The 20,520-nt window shown below is 53.7% G+C and overlaps 6 protein-coding genes across 6 annotated transcripts; 4 read left to right on the forward strand and 2 right to left on the reverse strand.

The window, feature by feature from the left end:
• The first annotated feature begins 876 nt into the window (after positions 1–876).
• PV07_05170 (uncharacterized protein) lies at positions 877–5,946 on the forward strand. Its single transcript, XM_016392048.1, has 6 exons — positions 877–981; positions 1,041–1,476; positions 1,650–1,910; positions 2,170–2,624; positions 2,858–3,083; positions 3,136–5,946. Exons 3-6 carry the CDS (start codon positions 1,659–1,661, stop codon positions 5,188–5,190), a joined length of 2,988 nt encoding a protein of 995 aa, XP_016249567.1. The 5' UTR covers positions 877–981; positions 1,041–1,476; positions 1,650–1,658; the 3' UTR covers positions 5,191–5,946.
• Positions 5,947–6,134: 188 nt separating this feature from the next.
• PV07_05171 (uncharacterized protein) lies at positions 6,135–8,150 on the forward strand. The gene is made up of 3 exons (XM_016392049.1): positions 6,135–6,314; positions 6,403–6,765; positions 6,824–8,150. Exons 1-3 carry the CDS (start codon positions 6,219–6,221, stop codon positions 8,021–8,023), a joined length of 1,659 nt encoding a protein of 552 aa, XP_016249568.1. The 5' UTR covers positions 6,135–6,218; the 3' UTR covers positions 8,024–8,150.
• Positions 7,313–9,977, reverse strand: PV07_05172 (uncharacterized protein). The gene has a single exon (XM_016392050.1). The coding sequence runs from the start codon at positions 9,735–9,737 to the stop codon at positions 8,235–8,237; it is 1,503 nt and encodes a 500-aa protein (XP_016249569.1). The 5' UTR covers positions 9,738–9,977; the 3' UTR covers positions 7,313–8,234.
• Positions 9,978–10,045: 68 nt separating this feature from the next.
• On the reverse strand, positions 10,046–12,699 carry PV07_05173 (V-type proton ATPase catalytic subunit A). Its single transcript, XM_016392051.1, has 3 exons — positions 12,087–12,699; positions 11,421–12,033; positions 10,046–11,370 (listed from the first exon to the last, which is right to left on the reverse strand). The coding sequence occupies exons 1-3, from the start codon at positions 12,541–12,543 to the stop codon at positions 10,365–10,367; spliced, it is 2,076 nt and encodes a 691-aa protein (XP_016249570.1). The 5' UTR covers positions 12,544–12,699; the 3' UTR covers positions 10,046–10,364.
• Positions 12,700–13,441: 742 nt separating this feature from the next.
• PV07_05174 (uncharacterized protein) lies at positions 13,442–16,919 on the forward strand. Its single transcript, XM_016392052.1, has 3 exons — positions 13,442–15,904; positions 15,954–16,116; positions 16,170–16,919. The coding sequence occupies exons 1-3, from the start codon at positions 14,314–14,316 to the stop codon at positions 16,273–16,275; spliced, it is 1,860 nt and encodes a 619-aa protein (XP_016249571.1). The 5' UTR covers positions 13,442–14,313; the 3' UTR covers positions 16,276–16,919.
• A 156-nt stretch (positions 16,920–17,075) lies between these two features.
• PV07_05175 (vacuolar protein sorting-associated protein 1) lies at positions 17,076–20,483 on the forward strand. The gene is made up of 5 exons (XM_016392053.1): positions 17,076–17,574; positions 17,640–17,709; positions 17,786–17,880; positions 17,945–19,702; positions 19,754–20,483. The coding sequence occupies exons 1-5, from the start codon at positions 17,180–17,182 to the stop codon at positions 19,920–19,922; spliced, it is 2,487 nt and encodes an 828-aa protein (XP_016249572.1). The 5' UTR covers positions 17,076–17,179; the 3' UTR covers positions 19,923–20,483.
• Positions 20,484–20,520: the final 37 nt, after the last annotated feature.

Below are 20,520 nucleotides of genomic sequence, written 5' to 3' on the forward strand. Positions count from 1 at the left end.
ACACAGCGCTCCAGAGGCCTTCACAATCCTCGACCAGTGGATTTCATTTCTGGTGTCACTGTCTCTGAAGCAGAGGCCCACGAGGAGGGCTCATCGGGCTTTTGCTGCTCGGTGGGGGACCCTGATTTCTCCCGCTTGACCGCCATTTTGCCTGGATAGACCATGGCTGATGGGATTGGGGAACCAAACAGCGCCTCCCGGGTCCAAGTGCCTTTCCCCACACAAATATCTTGTCTGACGAGCAAAGCGTGGACGCATCAACGTGAGCGAAGGCTTGAGCCACCGTGCCCACGCTGTGATGCGCAACCAAGAATTGACCCTATTGGCGCAGCCGGGAGTTGCGTCGCCATTCTGACGAGGGAAAGAGGAAGAATTCTCACTCGCTCTGTGGCCACCATTGCCTATCCTGCAGCAGCCAGTTCCATCCTGAGTGGGTGGCTCTGGCTCTTTCAGACTGCCCGCGAAGTCTGATGGGGAAAGACGTTTCTCCTTGCAGGCTTTGACCTGGTCACAGTTCGTCACTCTCTCGCTTCTGGTCCCTTGCTCGTGGCTGCCGAGGGGCGACTGCTCACCAAGAGCCCACCCCGAGAGTTGTGCAAAATGCCCACCTTTAGGCATCGGGATTTTTGGGATATGCTTCAGGGGACCTGCCTGTAAACGAACAGACTGACCATCCAAGCTGCAGCAACCTGCAGACTGGCAACTCTATCTAATAATTCAATATCCCTTACCGGTGATTTCCAAGGGGGGACCATAGGGAGATTCGGGCTGAAGACTTGGGGAGGAGCCCAGACAAGAAAACGACAACTAGGACACCGGAGTTGGTACCACCCAGAGGCCCTCAACAACAGGAACAGCGACCGACCTCGAACCTCGACCGTCGACCTGGCCGTGCTGGTCTTTGGCCATCGACTCTTTACCCTGGTCGACGAGGGATTAGTCCCAGGGCTAACCAGAGGAAAAGCACCAGTAGTGGCAGAGGCAAGTCCCTAGCCAGAATACCCACGCTGCAGCCAGGTTAAGCTAACAACCTCGTCTAGGCCGCTACCCATCGAGCGCCAGTACCCACGCTGGGCTCTGGCGCTTGCCTAAATGCGCACCACCAAAAAGCCCCCCAAGAGTCGAATCCAACCTCCACTGCTACTCTAGCACTCTCCAGATTCGATCCCGTTTCTGAGGTGCCTTTCCTCCTACTTCACCTCTTTGCACGCCTGTAACAATATTCTTTCCTTTCCTTGCCCTCTGCGTTTCCTATCACTGTCTTTATAGCATATCTCGACTGTCGTGTTGCCCCTCGGCGCGCACGCAGCGTTGGCTGCATCCATTTTCTCACTCCCTTTTTGTCATCCTGGGGACCACGCGCACGCCCTGCGGGGATTGCTCACAGTTCTCGTTTCCCTATTATACTGAATACAGCGTCTTGTGGGCGGTGCAGACAGGATTAAAGTGTTGAGTATCGGCCTTGTTCCATCCAAGGTATGTACGCATTTCACAAGCCTCGAGCAAACGCGTACCGACCTGTCATTCAAGTCGGTTCAGCGAGTCAACCCCCGATTCGAGCCCTACCCCTCGACGGTCTAGCCTACCGAATCATCTGAGTCTGGACGGTTGATGTGACAGGTTTGCTAACAGCTGTTTTCATGGTGTAGTCCTCGAACATGGCTTTTTCCAACACACTTAGTGGGCGGATGGAGGAACTGCGCTTCCCCAGCCTGCGGTCCCCAGACGCCGAGAGTCCATACAGTTCGAATGGCTCCTCTACACGAGAGCAAAATCCATTCTTCTCAAACATGCACTCTTCGTCCAACGACGCCCGCGCGAGCCTCCAACGTCGCTTCACAACAGACTCAAGTAAGATGCCTGTGGCCAGACCATTTGGTCAGCAATATGCGTCCATGAACACGGCTGCGGTATGTCACATATTTCTGTACAACGCTTATTGTGGTGTCAAGCTGTGGTCCTTGGGGAGGAAACAATAGGGTATTGTGGAGCTAGCTGGTTGTGAAGTGAATACTGGTCTCAGATCTACTAAACACCGCGGGCAACCACAACCCTAGCTGGTTTATGATTTCTCTCCCTACCGCGTACATTACCAACAGCTTATCCCCATCTCTTTGTCTTTCACGCAAACCTCTGGTTATCACCATGGCTGACCCGGATCCACAACAGGCGAAGAACAAACAAATGTACGAAGACATCCAGAACGCGAAGCGCAAGGCGGAGGAGCAGTTGCGGCTTTTGGAGCTCCAGGAACGGAGCCTTCAGATGGGAGCCTCTACTCAGGACCTTGAGCGGATCTCCACTCGACTGAATCGGATCAGTCTCAACGGCCCTGTTAGCGAACCCACCACTCCCCCAGAGTACGCCGAAAGTGGTTTCAGCAATCGGTTCTCGCGCTCTAGCAGACTGTCTATGAACAGTATCATTTCACCTCCGAGTCTCAGCAAGCGAATCTCCCAATCTAGCTCTCAAGTTACCTCGCCTCCCCCAAATCGTCTTTCAGGCAACGGCATGTACAGCCAATCTCAGAAACCATCTGCAAAATCAGTGCCAGGCTCTCGAAGAGGGTCTGATGAAGACGAATACTACCCAGAGGATTTGCCCACCACTCGAGCTGCTGCTTCGTAAGTTGACTGCGTGCTTCAAGTCACCCTTACCTCAACTTTGCCATTGTTCTCCCACAATAGCCTTCCAAAAGCATATGAATGAGGCTTCACTATTCAAATCGCTTCATGTTAGCTCTTGGCGATAGTCACGTTACTTGGAGTTCTCAACGCGTCGCCCATCGCCCCTGTGCACCTCACTTCCCTTCGTCACTAGGCAAAGACAGCAAACATCTAACTTCTTTGACCTCTAGGTTGAATCGCTTTTCTATGCCAGTCAACAGCAGTCGTCATCCGCAACGTCTCAGTGTGAGTGGTGCTGGTGGCGGTTCATTTGGTCTTGCAAACACCACCAGCTTTCTCTTTGACGAGGATGATGATAAACTCAACCCGCTTGACTTGACATCCCCCATTGCAAAAGCCTTCGCGCAGCTTGAGGGCGACGACACCTTTCCGACTTTGACCAGTGACGGTCTCAAGGTATGTTATTCACCTTGTCGTCCTTCAAACCTCAGCTCACTCTTCGTCAAAGCTTTCTGCCAACTCTGCTGCTTTGGATCTCGCAAACTCCAAGACGCCAGATCTTGACTGGACTCTCGGATCGCGCTACAGACCAGCCCATCAGAGCATGCCTCACACAGACTCTTCCATGTACAGACCTGTTCTTACCAACCTCAACATCAGCAGCCCACCTGCGGATCGTCCTGCAGATTTGACGCGTCGCAAGTCTCAGCGCCATTCTATGGGAGTCACTTTTGAAGATACTGCGCCTCTGCCTGCAAATCTGACCGTCTCTCGGCCCACGTCCCTCCAGACCTCTTATTCAACCAACGACGTCCCAACAGTTAAGAAATCTTTGACTTTGGACACAGCTCCTACGCCTCCCAAGACGCAAGCTGAGCAGCAGTTCCACAACCACAACGTCAGTTTGGGACGAATTCCTGCGAACGCAGTAAACAATCGTCAGAGTCGAGAAGTCACCAACGGATCTGTCAAGCTAGAAGACAAAGCCATGCCGTCTGCGGGCCCGCTGTCCAGCTTGCACGCCAGTGCAGCGCCGTTCAGCACGTCTTTCACCAGCACCTCAGATTCCAACGCGATGGCTTTGGCCAGTCCAACCTCGACATATCCACCCCCACAACCTTACATGTACAATATGCAAACTTTCAACGTCAACCAGATGAATCCCCAGACCCCCGCTGCCGGACCCATTCAGCCCTTTGGCCAGAATCAAGGGATCTATGGCATCAACAATACGTATTCTGGCCCACAGCGTTCAGGCACTGGTCGCCGCAACCATGGTGATGAAGCTCGATTCAACAATGTCCCACTTGAGTCATATCGAGGAAATCTGTACGAGCTCTGCAAAGACCAACATGGCTGTCGCTACCTCCAACGCAAGCTTGAAGACGGCAACGAGGAGCATATCCAGGCCATTTTCGTGGAAACCTGTCCTCATATCATCGAGCTGATGACCGACCCCTTCGGCAACTACCTCTGCCAGAAGTTATTCGAGCATTGCAACGAGGAGCAGCGAACTACCCTAATCAATACTGCCGCTCCGGCCCTCGCGACCATTGCTCTTAATCAACACGGGACCCGTGCCCTTCAGAAGATGATCGAGTTCGTTCATACCCCATCCCAAGTCGACACTATCATTCAAGCATTGTCTCCCCGTGTCGTCGAGCTGGTTCAGGATTTGAACGGCAACCACGTTGTCCAGAAATGCCTCACTCGTCTAGGAGCGGAACGTTCTCAATTTATCTACGATGCAGTTGGCAACTTCTGTGTGATTGTGGGCACTCATCGTCACGGATGCTGTGTGCTCCAGCGCTGTATCGACCATGCCCAGGGCTTTCAGCGGGCTCAGCTCATTGCCAGGATCACTCACTGTGCCTTCGACCTGGTCCAGGATCCATTTGGCAACTATGTTGTTCAGTATATTCTCGACCTGGATGAAGCTGCGTTTACCAAGCCACTGTGTGAAAATTTCTATGGTCGGGTTCCAGCCTTGTCAAAGCAGAAGTTTAGCTCCAACGTCATTGAGAAGTGCTTGCGCACTGCCGACACCGACACCAAGAGAGCCATGATCGAGGAGATGCTGATGGGAAATGAGCTCGAGAAGATGCTCCGGGACTCCTTTGCCAACTACGTGGTCCAGACTGCCATGGAGTACGCGGATCCTGCCACCAAGATGCGCCTCGTTGACTCCATTCGTCCCATTCTTCCCCTCATCAAGCAAACTCCTCATGGACGACGAATTGCCAGCAAGATTCTCGGTAACGATGTTGCAGGCCGTGGGAATGCGCCCGCCAACGACAACATCCTCGCAAGTTTCAACAGTGGCCGCGCAAACAGCCGCCGCAATGTCCAGATTGTCGGAGGCGGCTTCAACGGGATTCGCACTTCCGACGCCTATGGCTCTGCCGATATTCCGAACAATGTCACTCCCAATGGAAACACTTACGGCTTGATGGATTCAACTGTCAACATGTACAACGCGCACAATTACGGCAATGATCTCGGGCCGAATGGTTATGCTGGCTTCATCAACGGCTCAGTTGGCGGCTCCAACAATGTCATTTGATGATTTGGCTCCGGCACCGAGGCTCTCGACACGCTTACGAGTCACGAAATGATGAAAATTTGAAGATTCCTTTCTGCATCCGCATTCATAGATCTGCGACCTGCGTCGCCTCGTCTTCATGCGTGCTTTCTTACGACTGTACCAATCCACACAACCAAAAAAAGCGTTCGAATTCTTAACGACAAACATTCCACGGCCCTTACACTGTATTATGCTCAAAAAGGCTATTCATCGGTCCAGCATCAGTCTGGCAGGAGATCAAAGACTCATGCCGAGTTTTGGAAAGAACCTAGAGCTCTTGCATGAATGATGGCTTGGTTAACCTTTTCTCCTCTATCCCACAGGTGTTGAAATCGAGTGGGCTAGGAGACATTTCTTTTTATCTGTGTTTTTGGAAACAACTTTATGGGAAAAACCACCAAAAAAATTGCATGTTTCATTCAATCATGGTACCGACACGTTCGCCTTGTACTCACGAGCATTGACTGGAAGCTGGCGAAATGTTCTTCACTGGACAGAAACGGTATTGCTACCTTTGAAAAGCAATGGATGCCTGACTGTAGTGCCGTGGAGGAATGGTCATGTACTCAACAAACCAAAGGTCTCATTTTGGCTATGTCTCCCTCAAGGGGACACTCAGGGCCTGTACCATCAAGCAGAGACTAGACTCAATAGCTAGAAGAAATTGTATCTTAGACAAAATCCTGATCGTGGTCAGAATGAGGAGCGCTCTAACAGGGCGTTGCATAGCAGTCCACCGTCACCATGCTAGGTCTTTTTCAACACACTGTAGCAGTGAAAGGTACGCGTGGCTAGCAGCAGCTTCGTGAAGGCGGACAAACATAAGTATAGGGGCGTTGAAGGTTATGAGCTGTCTCGATAACGCTTTGGCGGCGGCTACAGTGGTTGTCACTCCTTGACTCTCCCGACGTGCGGGGAAACGCGTCCAGGATCACGACGCGTGAATTCAAACCAGAATCCAACGCTCTGAGACTCGGCACACCACCGTACCATAGTTAGCGACGAAGATGGTGGCTTCATTACCACCTGAACTACTGTATCTGATTCTGCAGAAATGTCCCTGCCGGAGGGTGCAAATCGAGGAACTTGCAACATACTACAATGTGAGACGAAGCCCCCCTATATATATATTCATTCGGAAAGGAGGACATCATTCGTGAGGGTCACCTGCTAACTGGAACACCCACGCAGGATATCTTCCCTAGTCCTCCGGTCCTCGTTGCCTACGGTCTCGAGAGCACGAGCAAGACAACGGTCATCGTCGAAGTGCTGAGATCGAGAGAAATCCAACATGGAGTCATCAAGAGCAGGGAGTGTCTGTCCCAAAGGCACCTGCTGTCCAAGATTTTTGCGGCCTGCGTCGGTGCCTTTGGACAGGAGAGCGACACCGAACACTTTGACCGGACGGACAGCATCAACGCGCTCCTGGGGAATCTGCGCAGGCTGTTTGAGCGGGTGGGCCGGAAGGAGTTCGTGGCCGTCATTGACGATGCGGATGCGTTGAAGCAACCCGGACCAACGCTGCTCCCCGCGCTCGCTCGGCTAGGAGATCTGGTAATTATGTGCAAGAATGCTGGGATGAGCGAGGCCACCTGCTAATGCGTGCGACAAGATCCCAGGTCTGTCCATCATATTGACCTCGAGCTCTCCTAGACCTCTCAACCTGCACAAAGCCGGTGTGCCGTGTGTACACTTCCCGCCCTACACGCGCTCTGAAGCGATCTCGATCATCGTGTCTCAAACGACACCTTCACTTTCGGACTCGTTGGCTGGAGTCTCTGGAGGGTTCGACCAGACCGCGCTGTCGAAGCTGTATGCTCAGTTTGTGGTTACAGTCTACGACAGCTTGATATCCTCGACATCATCAACATCCGTAGAAACCTTCCGTCTGGCCTGTGAGAGGCTGTGGCCGCGATTCATCGAGCCGATGGCGTCAGGTCAAGAGCCGCCGGGACGAGCGAAATCGTGGGACTTTGCAAGACTGCTGGTGCAAAATCGTGGTCTGTTTCGATCAGAGGGGGAGGAAGCTTTACAGAACACGTTCCCAAGAAAACCACTCCCAGATGACCTTGAAGCTGGATCGTCTCTACGTCAAGATTTGTACAGAGTTGGCCCTTCAGGGGCGGACAATATAATAGCAGGTGCATCTACCACGCCGTCAAAACATGCCGCTTCAGAGTCCAGCCAACCTGCACTGTCGAGGCAAACAACCTCAAAACCAGCGCAGTCAGAATCATCAATAAACCGTCCGTCACTCCTCAAGCATTTTCCAACGCTCGTCCTCCTCTCGGCCTACCTTGCAAGCCACACGCTCCCAAAACATGACATCCTGCTCTTCTCCCGCCTAAGCGCCACGTCGAGCTCGATCAGCAGGAAAATCCGCAGACTGAGACAGACGCCGACGAAGAGGAAAACGGCGTCCACCCCCAGTGGCACGCCAACGAAGGACGCCGCAACGCCTACGAAATCGCGCACCAAGTCCATATTTGCCGCGGGGGCTAATTCGGGCATTCCACGACCGTTCACACTCGAGCGGCTTGTTGCGATTCTTCGGGCAGTCCACCCGCAGGGCGTCCCCAATCGGCCGGGTCGCGGCGTGAGTGATCGGATATACCGTGAGCTTGGAGAGCTGGAGAGACTCCGCCTTGTTGTACGATCGTCTGGATCCGGCGCTGCGACTGGGGCTGGAGGAACGGGTGACGACGCGGGAGATGAGAAATGGCGGGTCAATGTAGGTAGAGAATGGGTGGTGAATATGGGACACATGTGGGGAATGGGCGTCAGCGAGTACGAGATAGACCCAGACTCGTAGTGCCCCCAATGCCAAAATGCGCAGGGAATCTCGAAGCTGACAAGCCAACACCTTCATGTTCGTCCCTCTACGCAACTCTGTATGAGTAGCAGCAAGGAATTCCTTTTCCATCCCACCATCTTGCGCTTTGCACAAGGCATTTCTTTGCTACGCATCGTCTTCACCCTGCTTGTCGAGTCAAGTCGGTCCTCAACGGAAATCCAAACGAGGTTCATTCCTGGTCGTCTCCCGCGGCCCTGCCCTGCGGAGTCCACTCAGTGATCTCCTTGCCACTCGAGATAAAGATGCTCTTTGGCCCGTCTCTGACGCGGACGATGGCGGCACACTCGACGGGGGAGTCGAAGCGGTGGTTGTTGAGCGGGCTCTGGAGCAGGCGGCCCGTTGCGGCGGACCACAGGGCGGCGCGGTGGTTCTTGTGGTCGTCAGTCGAGGTGCGGAGGACAACGTTCAGCTCTGGGTCGTACGCGAAGCTCATGCCGTACCAGCGGTGCTGGTGGGTGGCGGGGACGTGGAAGCTGAGCACGGCGGGACTGGCCTGGAAGGAGTTGGACCGCGGCAGGTGGCACAGCAGGGTCGGGGCGGGCGCGAAGCGCAGGTCGTAGATCTTCATGCTGCGCAGGCCGCTGAGGAGGATGCGGTTGCCGTCCGGCAGCGCCGCGAGGCCGGTGATGGCGTCCGAGTGCTGGAGCCGTGTCGCGGTCGTGCGCCCGCCCTTGGTCGGGGGCGGCGGCGCCCGGATGTCGCTCAGCAGCAACTTGCCCGAGCGCGTGCCGCCCATGACGACGTTGTGGTCTTTGAAGGTCGCCTTCATCAGCTCGTTGGTGCCCAGCGGGAACTCTCGGAGCGGGTAGCTTGCGTGCGACAGGTCCATGAGGTACAGGCCGCGCTCCGTCGCCAGCGCCGCCGTGTATTCGCCCGGCTGGGCTGCGAGGTCCCGTACCGTGCGCACAAACGACGCCTGGTGGATCAAGTCGTGTCTGTCCTCAAAGGGTCCGGAACGGCAGACTCCCACCTTGACCACCGACTCCGTAGGCGACTGATAAGAAACGCAGTACTCGGACCACACGACCAGACCGGCCCCGACCGAGAGGATATCCTGGGTTCTATGCGCCCCGCCAATGTCCTCAGCATTGCTGGACCTGTACAGTGCGCCTTTTTCATAGTCTCGAGGCAGAGGCCAGTCTGGGGGTTCTCGAAGATTTTGCTCCGCCACATCAACGGACGATCCCAGGTGGAAAGCGCGCATGTGCGTTTGAAAATTCACACGGTCCCACGACCTCAAGATGCAATCTGCAAATAAGGTGCCCGAAGTTCGCTCGATGGAAAACGATCCAGACACCAAACAGCCTTCATACTGACGGCCCGGCCTCGACGTCGAGCGTCCCAGGGGCAAGAGGTCGCTGAAGACGCTTTTCCCCGTGAGAGCCCCCGCGTAGTATTCCGAAACGAGCGCCCCAGCACTCTTTCGTAAATGGCCCAGTCGTCTGTCAAAGACCAGCAGAGGATGTTGCAAGAGCTTCGACCGCGTCACCGTTTCGGCCATCTTCAACTGGTGTAGCAATTCATCCCGCCGCTGGGCTTTCTTGATCACCTTCTCGGCCTTGACCGCTTGACGGCTGTACTTCGATCCTGACGGTGCAATGTGGTTTGGCTGGATTTTGAAATAGCGGTTCTTTTCGGCATCGAAATAATAGCCGGGAAGTTCAGCAGGCATCGTGAGGCAGTGTGGAGATGCTGAAATTTTCAGCCTCAAATGCCGGTTTTCACGATCATTTGGAACGGCGATGGTGGAAGGCGGGATTCAGTCACCACGATCCAGATGCTGAGAATATCCCTGACGGTGATTTGGGGACGCACTAGCCAGCAAAGATAGTATTTCGCACAGAGACATAGGAGAGCGAGAAAGCAGCAAGAGAGCCGGCGAAGGTCGATTTGCGAGAACACGGATCATGTTGTAATAGACTGTCCTGGGCCGTGTCGCCAGATGCCCGAAGTGGAAAGGCGCAGCCTCACAAGGCTTCAAGGTTAGGGAGTGACAATGGTGATTTTGACGCCTCTATCTCTGAGTCAAGGCGCCTTGCGTCTTGGATACCGTACCAAGAACTAATTGATTCTTGATTAATGTGGAACACAATTGGTATTCCTTGCCGAAGAAGCCGCTTGACTCAAAATCGAGAGTGGCCGCCGCGTCTTAGCCGTTACACCCGTTGTGAGCCCGCCTGAGCCCTCCAGTGCCATTCTCTAACCTGATACGAGCGTCCAGTGCGTTGACCTCTAGCCTTATCACCGCCAAACCCATCCCCTGCAAGGACATGCCTCTTCCAAATCCACTACTGTCTCCTCATTCATCGCTCACACTCGCAAATTTTTCGCTCATCTGCTGCAACAATCGGTCATACTTCCCACTTACTTCCTCCTGATCATCCGGCAACTCGAACTTCATGCTCCTCAACCCATGTTGGATCTCTGACGTTGCCTCCCTCACCTTCGCCCAGCTCAACCCACTACTCACGGCCTTCTGTGCCTCATCATGGAATTGCATAAACGCCTTCATCATGTATTCCGTCTTCCAGAGTGGACAGAATTGATCGTAGTCACTGTATCCGTTTTGTTGAAGGAAGTCGTCTTTGAGCATGGCCGCGACGTCGAGAATAATCTTGTCCGAGTCGCCCAAGGCCGATTTACCCACAAGTTGCACCACTTGATCGAGGTCTTCGGAATTTGTGAGGAGTTCTTTGATACGGTCCCGTAGACGAGGGAACTCAGGGTGATCTTTGGCGTAGAACTTGTCCAGGATATTGGTGTATTTGCTGTATGACAGGGAGGTGTTGACGCTGGGGAAGTGCTTTCTCTGTGCGAGTTTCTTGTCAAGTCCCCAAAAGACTTGGACGATACCCAAGGTCGCAGACGTGACCGGATCAGAGAAATCGCCACCAGGAGGTGAGACGGCACCGACGATGGAGATGCTACCGTTGCGTTCAGGAGAGCCCAGAGCGATGGCTGCACCTGCTCGTTCATAGAACGAGGCTAGCTTGGCAGACAGATAGGCTGGGAAACCCTGGTCCGCAGGCATTTCTCCAAGTCGGCCAGAAATCTCACGTAGAGCTTCAGCCCATCGAGACGATGAGTCCGCCATCATCGCCACCGCCTTGCCCTGATCGCGGAAATATTCAGCCACTGTAATTCCAGTGTAGATGGAGGCTTCTCTCGCAGCAACGGGCATGTTGGAAGTGTTGGCGATCAGGCACGTTCTCTTCATAATGGGCTCCTTTCGGCCCTCGATGGTGATGGAGAGCTCTGGGAAGTCCATCAACACCTCTGCCATTTCGTTCCCACGCTCTCCACAACTGGATCTGTCTCAGTAGATGTCTCTATCGAGTGGACAAAGGTGACTTACCCGACATAGACGATGATATCGCTGTTGGAGAATTTGGAGACGGACTGGGAAATGACAGTTTTGCCGCAGCCGAAAGCACCAGGAATGCACACAGTACCACCCTGGACCGAGGGAAATAGGGCGTCCAGGACTCGTTGGCCGACGATGAAGGGCGAATCGGCTTGTAGACGTTCGTTGACAGGTCGGGGAACACGGACGGGCCATGTTTGCATCATCGGGTACTCCTTGGTCTCGCCATTGAACTCGACCGTAAGCAGAGGCTCGTCAACGGTGTAATCACCCTTGGGGGCAATCTTCTTGATTGTGCCTCTGGCTCGTGGGGGTAGGAGGATTCTATGTTCGTTGACCAGACTGTTCTCAACCACCTTCCCCCAGACGTCACCACCGCTGATGTGATCTCCCACCTTCATGGTGGGCGTGAAAGGCCATTTTTTCTTTCTGTCCAAGGAAGGAACGGCAATGCCACGAGGGATGTAGATGCTGTTTGTATTGCCAGCAATGGTCTTCAGTGGTCTCTGGATTCCGTCGTAGATTGTTTCCATGAGTCCAGGGCCGAGCTCGACGGATAAAGGTTTGCCAGTCCGCAGGACAGGGTCTCCAACGGTGACGCCAGCTAGAACACAATCAGTGGAAGGCACCAAAGTTGTCAGGACGAATCTAACATACCAGTCTCCTCGTAGACTTGAATTGTAGCCCTGTCAGCCTCTATGCGAATGACTTCGCCCACCAGTTCATCGTGGCCGACCTTGCAGAGCTCGTACATGGCAACACCGATCATGTTCTCGGCGACGATGACCGGACCAGAGACGGAAAAGACGCTTCCATTCTGGTGGTCGTCGCCGATACCACTCTCTTTCGAAGCAGGCATCCTTCTGTATGTGCGAGCAGTTGTGTGCAGAGTCTGGAGTGGTTGTGGAAAGGCAAAGACGGAGGAGCTGTTGTCGGAGCTGGGACCGGCAAGCTCTCCCTCGTCTAGATCGTCTTCGATAAGATCGGGGAGGCCAAGCTGGAGGTGAAGGTACTTAAGGTCCGAGAGGGAAGCAAGGTCGTCGATACTCTTGCCAGTTATAAATTCAATCACCGACTTTTTATGTTTGAGGCGAGGGCGACCAAATCCAAGCATATGAAATCATCTTTTGCGGGAAGCTGTCTAGGTGCGCTTTTGGATTTCGGGGAGGTGGGTAGGCTGCTGCGGATAAGTCGCTGGCACACCTGGTGAGTTACGCTTCAAAGTTTCGCCGACGCTGGGAGCACAGTGAAGATGCGCTCTCGAAAGCATTCCTAAGTGCGAAGGAAGATAACCTGTCTACTTGGAACTTGTATATGTCTACTACACTTCAATAGCCTGCCTACACAGCCGAAGATGTCTGTGATTGACTCTCGCACAGGGCCCTGATACCTGATCCCTTGCTTTGGAATCTGACCCAATGCCCTGTTAATTTGGCCGAGGCTTCCCCTGCAGCTGCCAGCTGCCAGCTCCCAGCGCCAACCAATGGTCCAACCCCACCCATAGAAGCATCTGCCAGCCTTGAGCGCTGGCTGCAAACGCCTGCAACATCAACCTCGCGGAGTTGCCACATGGCAAGATATAAGGCATCAATGATGACCATTGGGTAACGTCAAGAGGCAAGAGGGCCCAATTGTACACTCAGGACGGGGTACGAAGCTTCCCAGAAGTGAGCGACAAGCTAGCCTGCGAAGAGGCGCCTTATCTTGGTCCATAATGTTGTCAGGCTCCAACTTTACAGCAAGGACGGGGGACGTGGGATGGTCTGAAACCGGCCTGGCAAGTGCACATAATAATACGAGTAGTTGGTGCCGGAGTGGTTGGCCACCATGGCCGGTTTTAACAACCAAGTGACCAAGGGAGAGTAGATCAGGTGGTTCGAGGTTGTCTAGGTCCGGTGGGCTATTTGGTGCCTGTGAAGAGAGCCTAGAAACGCTGGGCATGTCCTCCCTGCACAAGAGGGTCGATTACTTATATTAGTCCCGCTGGGCCTGGAGGTGCCGGTTACAGTTTAGTTGGAGATACGCTTGCTGCGGGCACACTACTGGCTCCGACATCAACCCGTCCCCATCTCGTCATCTACTCCCTCTTGAGTTGAGACCACGAGTATTCCCACTCACCACGACTCCTCTAACATCCGCCTCGATAATTCCTGATCCTTATATCTCTCCACGACGCCATCCCTCTTCATCCGTCTGCAGATTTGTCGCCCGATACCCGAGATCCATCTTGGTCAAGCAAATCTATTGACCTCCAGTTTCCCCCTCTGACTTGACGTCTTGGGCCAACTCCCCCAGCATCAACCACCGCAGTCGTGACCTTTCTATTCCGCCGCGAGGGTTTTGGCTGTGCCGTTGAATGATTTAGCTTCTAGTCTCCTCCAGACTTTGACAGCGCCGCTCACCATCCATACTTGCACGGACGGGGATTTGGATACAACTGCTTGACTCCGTTCCCTCACCGAAGGGGTCTTCGCAGTGATATTGGCGGCTTTGCCGCCACCACGAGCTGGCACACCACCCTTCTTCGAACCATAACCTAATCACTACCGACGACCCATCCACCTCGACTCCCCCTGGCCACTCTTCCTACACAGATTCTACTTCCCCATCCCCAAATACAAGTACAATTGTCAACTCGCCCAACTCAACTGCAAACCCGCTTTCGACCGACTCAGAAAACCTCACGGCAAGCCAACTACCTATAGAGCAGGTACAGGCTTCTCAGGAGCTGGGGAGACGAAGGAGAAGGCGGTCATCGTTTGAAAGATCCGCCGAAGCCGATAACAACCTAGGTGGACCTAGTCACACATTGGGAGAAGCGGTTCAAGAGCCTCGATCCGAAGGCGAACATAGGCCGAAGCGCAGGCGAACCGACAAGTCCAATATGAGAGTCGATGAAGACTCGGAGCAAGTATTTTCCAACGGTCATTCTGCAAGTTCCAATGGTTCTACCCCAAGGAAGCCTCTGCACGGGGCCTTGAACGGACATGTAAATGGATCCAGCCCCTCATACACAAATGGCACCTCCAAGAAGCTGGCTCCCGTTCGGTCGCCCACGTATCGAGGGCATAACAGGGAAGAGGTCGTCAGAATTCTCATCCAGGGGCTGCTCGATATGGGATATTCAGACGCTGCCAATGTCTTGTCAAGTGAGAGTGGGTACGAGCTGGAAAGCCCTTCGGTTGCTGCCTTTCGAAACGCCATTTTGGAAGGTATATGGTCCGAGGCAGAAGCAATACTGCTAGGATCACATCAGCACGAGCGTGGTGGACCGCTACTGGATGACGACCAATATGGGGACGGGCTCGTACTTGCGGAAGGCGCTGATAGAGGCCAGATGCTGTTCTGGATCCGGCAGCAGAAGTTTCTCGAGTTACTCGATCGACGCGACCTTGGTATGGCTCTCATGGTCCTCAGACAAGAACTGACGCCCCTGGGACACGACATCCACCAACTACATGCTCTCTCAACCCTACTCATGTGTCCGCCCGAGGATCTAAGAACCAAGACACACTGGCCGGGCACAGTAGAGGAGTCCAGAAAGATGCTGCTACAAGACCTATCTCGGTCAATCGCACCGTCTGTCATGATTCGAGACCACAGGTTAGCGGAATTATTTGACCATATAAAGCAGAGCCAGATCAACCAGTGTCTCTATCACAACACCGCAGAACCTCCATCGTTGTACTCGGACCATATCTGTGACCGTGAGGATTTCCCGTCGCGGACGTTTCTTCAACTTGAGGATCACACTGGCGAGGTCTGGCACGTGCAATTCTCTCATGATGGCACGAAATTGGCTACTGCAAGTCAGGACCAAACCGTCAACATCTACGAAACTGTGACTTTCAAAAGGCTTCACACCCTCTCTCATCATTCGGCTGAGGTGACGTATGTGTCTTGGAGCCCAGATGACACCAAAATCATCACTTGTTCCAAGGATTGCAAGGCCCGCGTCTACGATGTCGAAACGGGAAGACTGGAGGTGACGCTCGAGCACCAAAGCGTGGATCAAAACTACGGCATCACCGCTGCGGCATGGACTCCCGACTCTCAGGGCTTTGTCACTTCGAGTCACGACCGCAACTCGCAGTTATGTTATTGGAATCTCCGAAGTCCGAAGCGCGAGAAACCCGAGCACGTATGGCCCAGGGGGTTCCGTGTACAAGATGTGGCCATCACCGAGGACGGGAATTGGCTGGTTGCTCTCGACAATCAAGACATCATCCGCATTTTCGACATGCACACGTATCGGGAAGAGCCACCCATTAAAGTAACGGGCAAGATGACAAGCCTTACTCTAAGTCGGGATGGCAGGACAGTACTGGTCAATTTCGCCGTTGGGGAAGTTCATATGATCGACTTAGTCACGAGAGAGACCGTTCGCAAGTTCCGCGGGCAGAAACAAGGCGAGTTTGTGATCCGAAGCTGCTTTGGAGGAGCCGCAGAGAATTTTGTGGTTAGCGGCTCAGAAGGTGAATTTTTCTGCCAACCGTGTCACAGATATGCTAATTTGGGGAACAGATGGCTTGATCTATGTGTGGCACAAGGAGAACGAATCGCTGATCGAGAAACTGTCGGGCCATGGCCGGGGTCAGGGTGGTAAGGAATGCGTGACCACGGTGGACTGGCACCCGAGAGATGCGGGCATGTTTGCGTCTGGGGGCGACGACCGTAAAGTGCGAATGTGAGTTCTGTCGGCGCTCCTTGGAATGGTCTGCCGGTGCTAATGCCATACAGATGGACAAACTTGCGTTCGCCGGTCGAGGGCCTCCCTAGCAGCCTGAACAGGTCCCTTGCTCGCCACGACTCAGAGCGGACCAGCGCCCTGAGATCGACCCTATAACGCCCGGCATATCAAGTCTTTGAACGGAGTTGGCGGCATTTGACAGAGGACCACACGGATCTATGTTTACGGTAACGAGGGACGAATTGCACAGATATAGAGAGTCTGGATACAGCATTATTGCATTTGGAGGTGTCTGACAGTGTGGTTTGAGTTTGACCCGAAACAAGAGCACGTCTGCGGCTGACAGGCACAGGCTCAGGCATCGGGACTTTCTGGTAGGGATTCTCATTGCCGGGAGCATCGAGGTTTCCAACAGAGAACAGGCCGGATGCTTGGGCGGGAGTCAACTGGCACGTTGAGATTCAGCGATCGCTGGCATGTCTGATCGAAGTCTGCTTAGATCTAGCTACCTCGCCCTATCTTTACAAGGACCTAAAGCCCACTACTTTGCTCAATACTATGGATGAAAAATACAGGCCCATTTGTTGTCTGCTTGAGGGAGCATTAGGTGCTTACCAGTAGAAGAGAGTGCTAAGAGATGAGTGGCTCGGGAGGTGGTGGTGTAGTGAATATGTGTATGTCAGTCACGAGGCAGCGGGCCTTCAGGCTCTTCTGATCTCATCTCAGATCCCTCAGCTCGTGATTTCAGCCCCCCCTGAGGATATAGCAAGTCCACGGGGATAGCAACACGGATACCTCCCAAGAATCGCTCTTCGAGAAAGTTCTTGGGAAGGGCATTTCGTCTCGCATTCGCCATCATAGTGTGGAAGAGTTTGAATGGTGCCTGGCCAGATTGCCGCCACGCTGACAACGATTGGTGCTGTTAATTGCAGGCCTCTGGGAAGTTGTCGCGTCATACATACAAGTACACAGCACAATAACAGCGAGGGGACCAACCGCCTCTCCGCCTCTCCGCCTGCCGGGGGCTTCCAAAGGTGTTGGATTGAAGGGTGCCTGCTGAATGTCGCCTGCAACGCGCAACCTTCCGTTTCTATTTGGCCGCCAAGAACCGAGTCGTCGGGCAGGTGCGAGCCCAGCTAGCAGTAGTGAGGCAGGAGTCGCGCCCACAGCGAAGGCAGCGCTCGCGGCCACCGTGACCGCAGCCCCCAAAGTCGCAGGCGCAGGCGCAGACGCAGGTGCATCACCACTGACGCTTTCGTCCCAAGATTTGGCCAACATCCACAACATCGATATCACTCCCCATCCTACTCACCCTCGCCCTCCGCGCAAGTCCCTCGACCTCGCTCTACAGACCTCTGCCAGAACCAGCATCGAATCCACCCGCTCCGATTTACTTCAAGATCCTCTTCCGCTGACCTTTGCCCCAACCATGGCGGCAACACCGGGGGGCTATTCGTAAGTTCCACGCCGCAGAGGTCAACAACTTCATGAAGCCGTGGCCCCTCTGACCATTTCTACAGAATTAACGTAAACGACCCGACCCTCATTTCCCTCGTCAACAAACTACAAGATGTCTTCACAACCGTCGGGGTATGTCGTCCACCAATGCCATGATACTACAGTCGCCAGCTGTGCTGTTCGCCCAATCTGACCGTCTCTTTCCCAGGTCCAAAATCCCATCGATTTACCTCAGATTGTCGTTGTGGGTTCGCAATCCAGCGGCAAAAGCTCTGTTCTTGAGAACATAGTGGGAAGAGACTTGTAAGCACATTCTCCCGACTTCTTGTGCCGCGCCCTTCCAATCACCCACTGACGCCTGTTCCAGTCTGCCTCGAGGGTCCGGAATCGTGACCCGCCGACCTCTCGTCCTACAATTGATCAACAGACCGGCCCCGGCCAAACTACAGACAAATGGCGTCACCGAGGAAGAGATGAAGAAGACTACCGACAGTCAAGCCAATGTGGATGAATGGGGAGAGTTTCTTCATCTACCGGGTCAGAAATTCCATGACTTCAATAAAATCCGGGATGAAATTGTCAAGGAAACAGAGGCGAAGGCAGGCCGAAATGTCGGCATCTCACCACAGCCCATCAACTTGCGGATATACTCGCCTAACGTTCTCACTCTCACATTGGTCGACTTGCCTGGCTTGACAAAGGTGCCCGTGGGTGATCAGCCACGAGATATCGAGAAACAGATCAAGGAGATGGTTCTCAAGCAAATCCAAAAGCCCAATGCCATCATCCTGGCAGTCACGGCTGCGAACGTTGATTTGGCCAATTCAGACGGTCTCAAACTCGCTCGGGAAGTCGACCCCGAAGGTCAGAGAACGATCGGTGTCCTGACAAAGATCGATCTCATGGACGCGGGCACGGACGTGGTCGATATCCTTGCTGGCCGAATCATCCCACTCAGGCTGGGCTACGTCCCTGTCGTCAATCGAGGCCAACGTGATATTGAGAACAAGAAGCGGATAGATTTGGCCTTGAAAGCGGAAAAGGAATTCTTCGAAAACCATCCTTCTTACCGAAACAAAGCTTCATACTGCGGCACTCCGTATTTGGCCCGGAAACTCAACCTGATTCTCATGATGCACATCAAACAGACGCTGCCAGACATCAAGACCCGCATTGCGAGCTCCCTGCAGAAGTACAGCCAAGAATTGGAGCAGCTGGGTGCCGGCGACCTACTTGGGAACAACAGCTCAAATATCATCCTCAACATCATTACCGAATTTGCCAACGAATACCGGACTGTGCTAGACGGAAATAGTGCCGAACTGTCGAGCAACGAACTCTCGGGTGGTGCTAGAATTTCTTTTGTTTACCACGAGCTGTACTCGAATGGTATCAAGGCTATCGACCCGTTCGACCAGGTCAAAGATATCGATATTCGAACGATACTATACAATTCGTCTGGTTCCTCCCCGGCTCTCTTCGTCGGCACCACGGCTTTTGAACTCATTGTGAAGCAACAAATTCGACGGTTAGAGGAACCGTCATTGAAATGCGTTTCGCTGGTTTATGACGAACTGGTCCGCATTTTGAGTCAACTGCTGCAGAAACAATTGTTCCGAAGATATCCTCAACTCAAAGAGAAATTCCACGGCGTCGTCATATCCTTCTTCCGGAAATCAATGGAGCCGACGAACAAGCTGGTCAAAGACCTGGTTGCAATGGAAGCTTGCTACATCAACACGGGCCACCCCGATTTTCTCAATGGCCACCGTGCGATGGCCATTGTGAACGACCGGCATAACGCCAACAAGCCGACTCAAGTCGACCCCAAAACGGGTAAGCCTTTGCCGCCACAGGTGCCGCCGCGGGCAGCATCACCCAGCTTGCCTACGGACGGCTCGGACCAAAACTCCGGTTTCTTTGGGTCTTTCTTCGCCAGTAAGAATAAGAAGAAGATGGCTGCCATGGAACCGCCCCCGGCGACACTCAAAGCTAGCGGAACACTATCCGAGCGTGAGAACCAGGAAGTGGAGGTCATCAAGCTGTTGATCAATAGTTACTTCAACATTGTTCGAAGGACAATGATCGACATGGTACCGAAAGCGATTATGCTCACCCTCGTGCAGTAAGTGTCACTGGATTCAGGCATCGATTTCAAGCGCTGACCAATGAATAGGTTCACCAAAGACGAAATGCAACGAGAATTGCTTGAGCAACTCTACCGAGCGCAGGAACTCGACGACCTTCTTAAGGAGAGCGACTACACTATCAGACGACGCAAGGAGTGTCTCCAAATGGTGGAAAGTCTGAGCAAAGCCAGCGAGATTGTCAGCCAAGTGCAGTAGAATGGCCAGTGATAGCAGGCATCTCACGCAGCATTCCTGTCTCCGACAGAAGAGCAAACCGAAGATTGTCTCTCTGATGTGTGATTGGAAATGAGGCCGCATACAGAGCCGCGTAGAATGCTGGAGGAGAGACTGCCCTAATGGCATACCACGCAGACGCAACGGCAGGACGGGTGGCAGCCGGACAACCCGGTCCTTTGACCCGTGTTTTACAGCAATCCGCTTCAGCAGTTATGATACCACAATCTCACCGGACCCCTTTCCTGGAGCGATTTGGATTTGGCACCGAAGTTTAGATTAGAATGCGACTTGACGCGGAACCCTCTACGAAACCGACATCAGTGACGGCACCGACGGTGGCGGGTGTCGGTAGGAACAGATGAGACAAAGAGCAATTAATGGGAACGGCTGGCAAGCGAGGCAGATTGGAGTCCATGTAGGTCTCGCCAGCTAGGCGTTCTAGGATACAGATGGACTGCCTACGGCAAGAATGACATTCATTCGATTTCTATCTCTCAATTGAACAATTGGTCGCCGGACTAAAAGCGACGCATTTCGGGCCACAGCCTTGTGCTCCGCTGGTGGACGATCTGCGTCA

The sequence above is a fragment of the Cladophialophora immunda genome, assembly GCF_000835495.1.
Source record: "Cladophialophora immunda strain CBS 83496 unplaced genomic scaffold supercont1.3, whole genome shotgun sequence".
Lineage (NCBI taxonomy): Eukaryota > Fungi > Ascomycota > Eurotiomycetes > Chaetothyriales > Herpotrichiellaceae > Cladophialophora > Cladophialophora immunda.

Bases quoted from the DNA above. Each gene is read 5' to 3' on its own strand.
- PV07_05175 (XM_016392053.1), top strand. From the start codon at position 17,180: ATGTCGCCTGCAACGCGCAACCTTCCGTTTCTATTTGGCCGCCAAGAA. The intron at 17,710-17,785 runs GTATGTCGTCCA...TCTCTTTCCCAG, and splicing joins ATGTCTTCACAACCGTCGGG to GTCCAAAATCCCATCGATTT. The intron at 19,703-19,753 runs GTAAGTGTCACT...ACCAATGAATAG, and splicing joins ATTATGCTCACCCTCGTGCA to GTTCACCAAAGACGAAATGC.
- PV07_05172 (XM_016392050.1), bottom strand. From the start codon at position 9,737: ATGCCTGCTGAACTTCCCGGCTATTATTTCGATGCCGAAAAGAACCGC.
- PV07_05171 (XM_016392049.1), top strand. From the start codon at position 6,219: ATGGTGGCTTCATTACCACCTGAACTACTGTATCTGATTCTGCAGAAA. The intron at 6,315-6,402 runs GTGAGACGAAGC...ACACCCACGCAG, and splicing joins AACTTGCAACATACTACAAT to GATATCTTCCCTAGTCCTCC. The intron at 6,766-6,823 runs GTAATTATGTGC...GCGTGCGACAAG, and splicing joins TCGCTCGGCTAGGAGATCTG to ATCCCAGGTCTGTCCATCAT.
- PV07_05170 (XM_016392048.1), top strand. From the start codon at position 1,659: ATGGCTTTTTCCAACACACTTAGTGGGCGGATGGAGGAACTGCGCTTC. The intron at 2,625-2,857 runs GTAAGTTGACTG...TTTGACCTCTAG, and splicing joins ACCACTCGAGCTGCTGCTTC to GTTGAATCGCTTTTCTATGC. The intron at 3,084-3,135 runs GTATGTTATTCA...TCTTCGTCAAAG, and splicing joins TGACCAGTGACGGTCTCAAG to CTTTCTGCCAACTCTGCTGC.
- PV07_05173 (XM_016392051.1), bottom strand. From the start codon at position 12,543: ATGCTTGGATTTGGTCGCCCTCGCCTCAAACATAAAAAGTCGGTGATT. The intron at 12,034-12,086 runs GTATGTTAGATT...ATTGTGTTCTAG, and splicing joins TCAAGTCTACGAGGAGACTG to CTGGCGTCACCGTTGGAGAC. The intron at 11,371-11,420 runs GTAAGTCACCTT...AGACAGATCCAG, and splicing joins GATATCATCGTCTATGTCGG to TTGTGGAGAGCGTGGGAACG.
- PV07_05174 (XM_016392052.1), top strand. From the start codon at position 14,314: ATGAGAGTCGATGAAGACTCGGAGCAAGTATTTTCCAACGGTCATTCT. The intron at 15,905-15,953 runs GTGAATTTTTCT...TTTGGGGAACAG, and splicing joins TGTGGTTAGCGGCTCAGAAG to ATGGCTTGATCTATGTGTGG. The intron at 16,117-16,169 runs GTGAGTTCTGTC...AATGCCATACAG, and splicing joins GACGACCGTAAAGTGCGAAT to ATGGACAAACTTGCGTTCGC.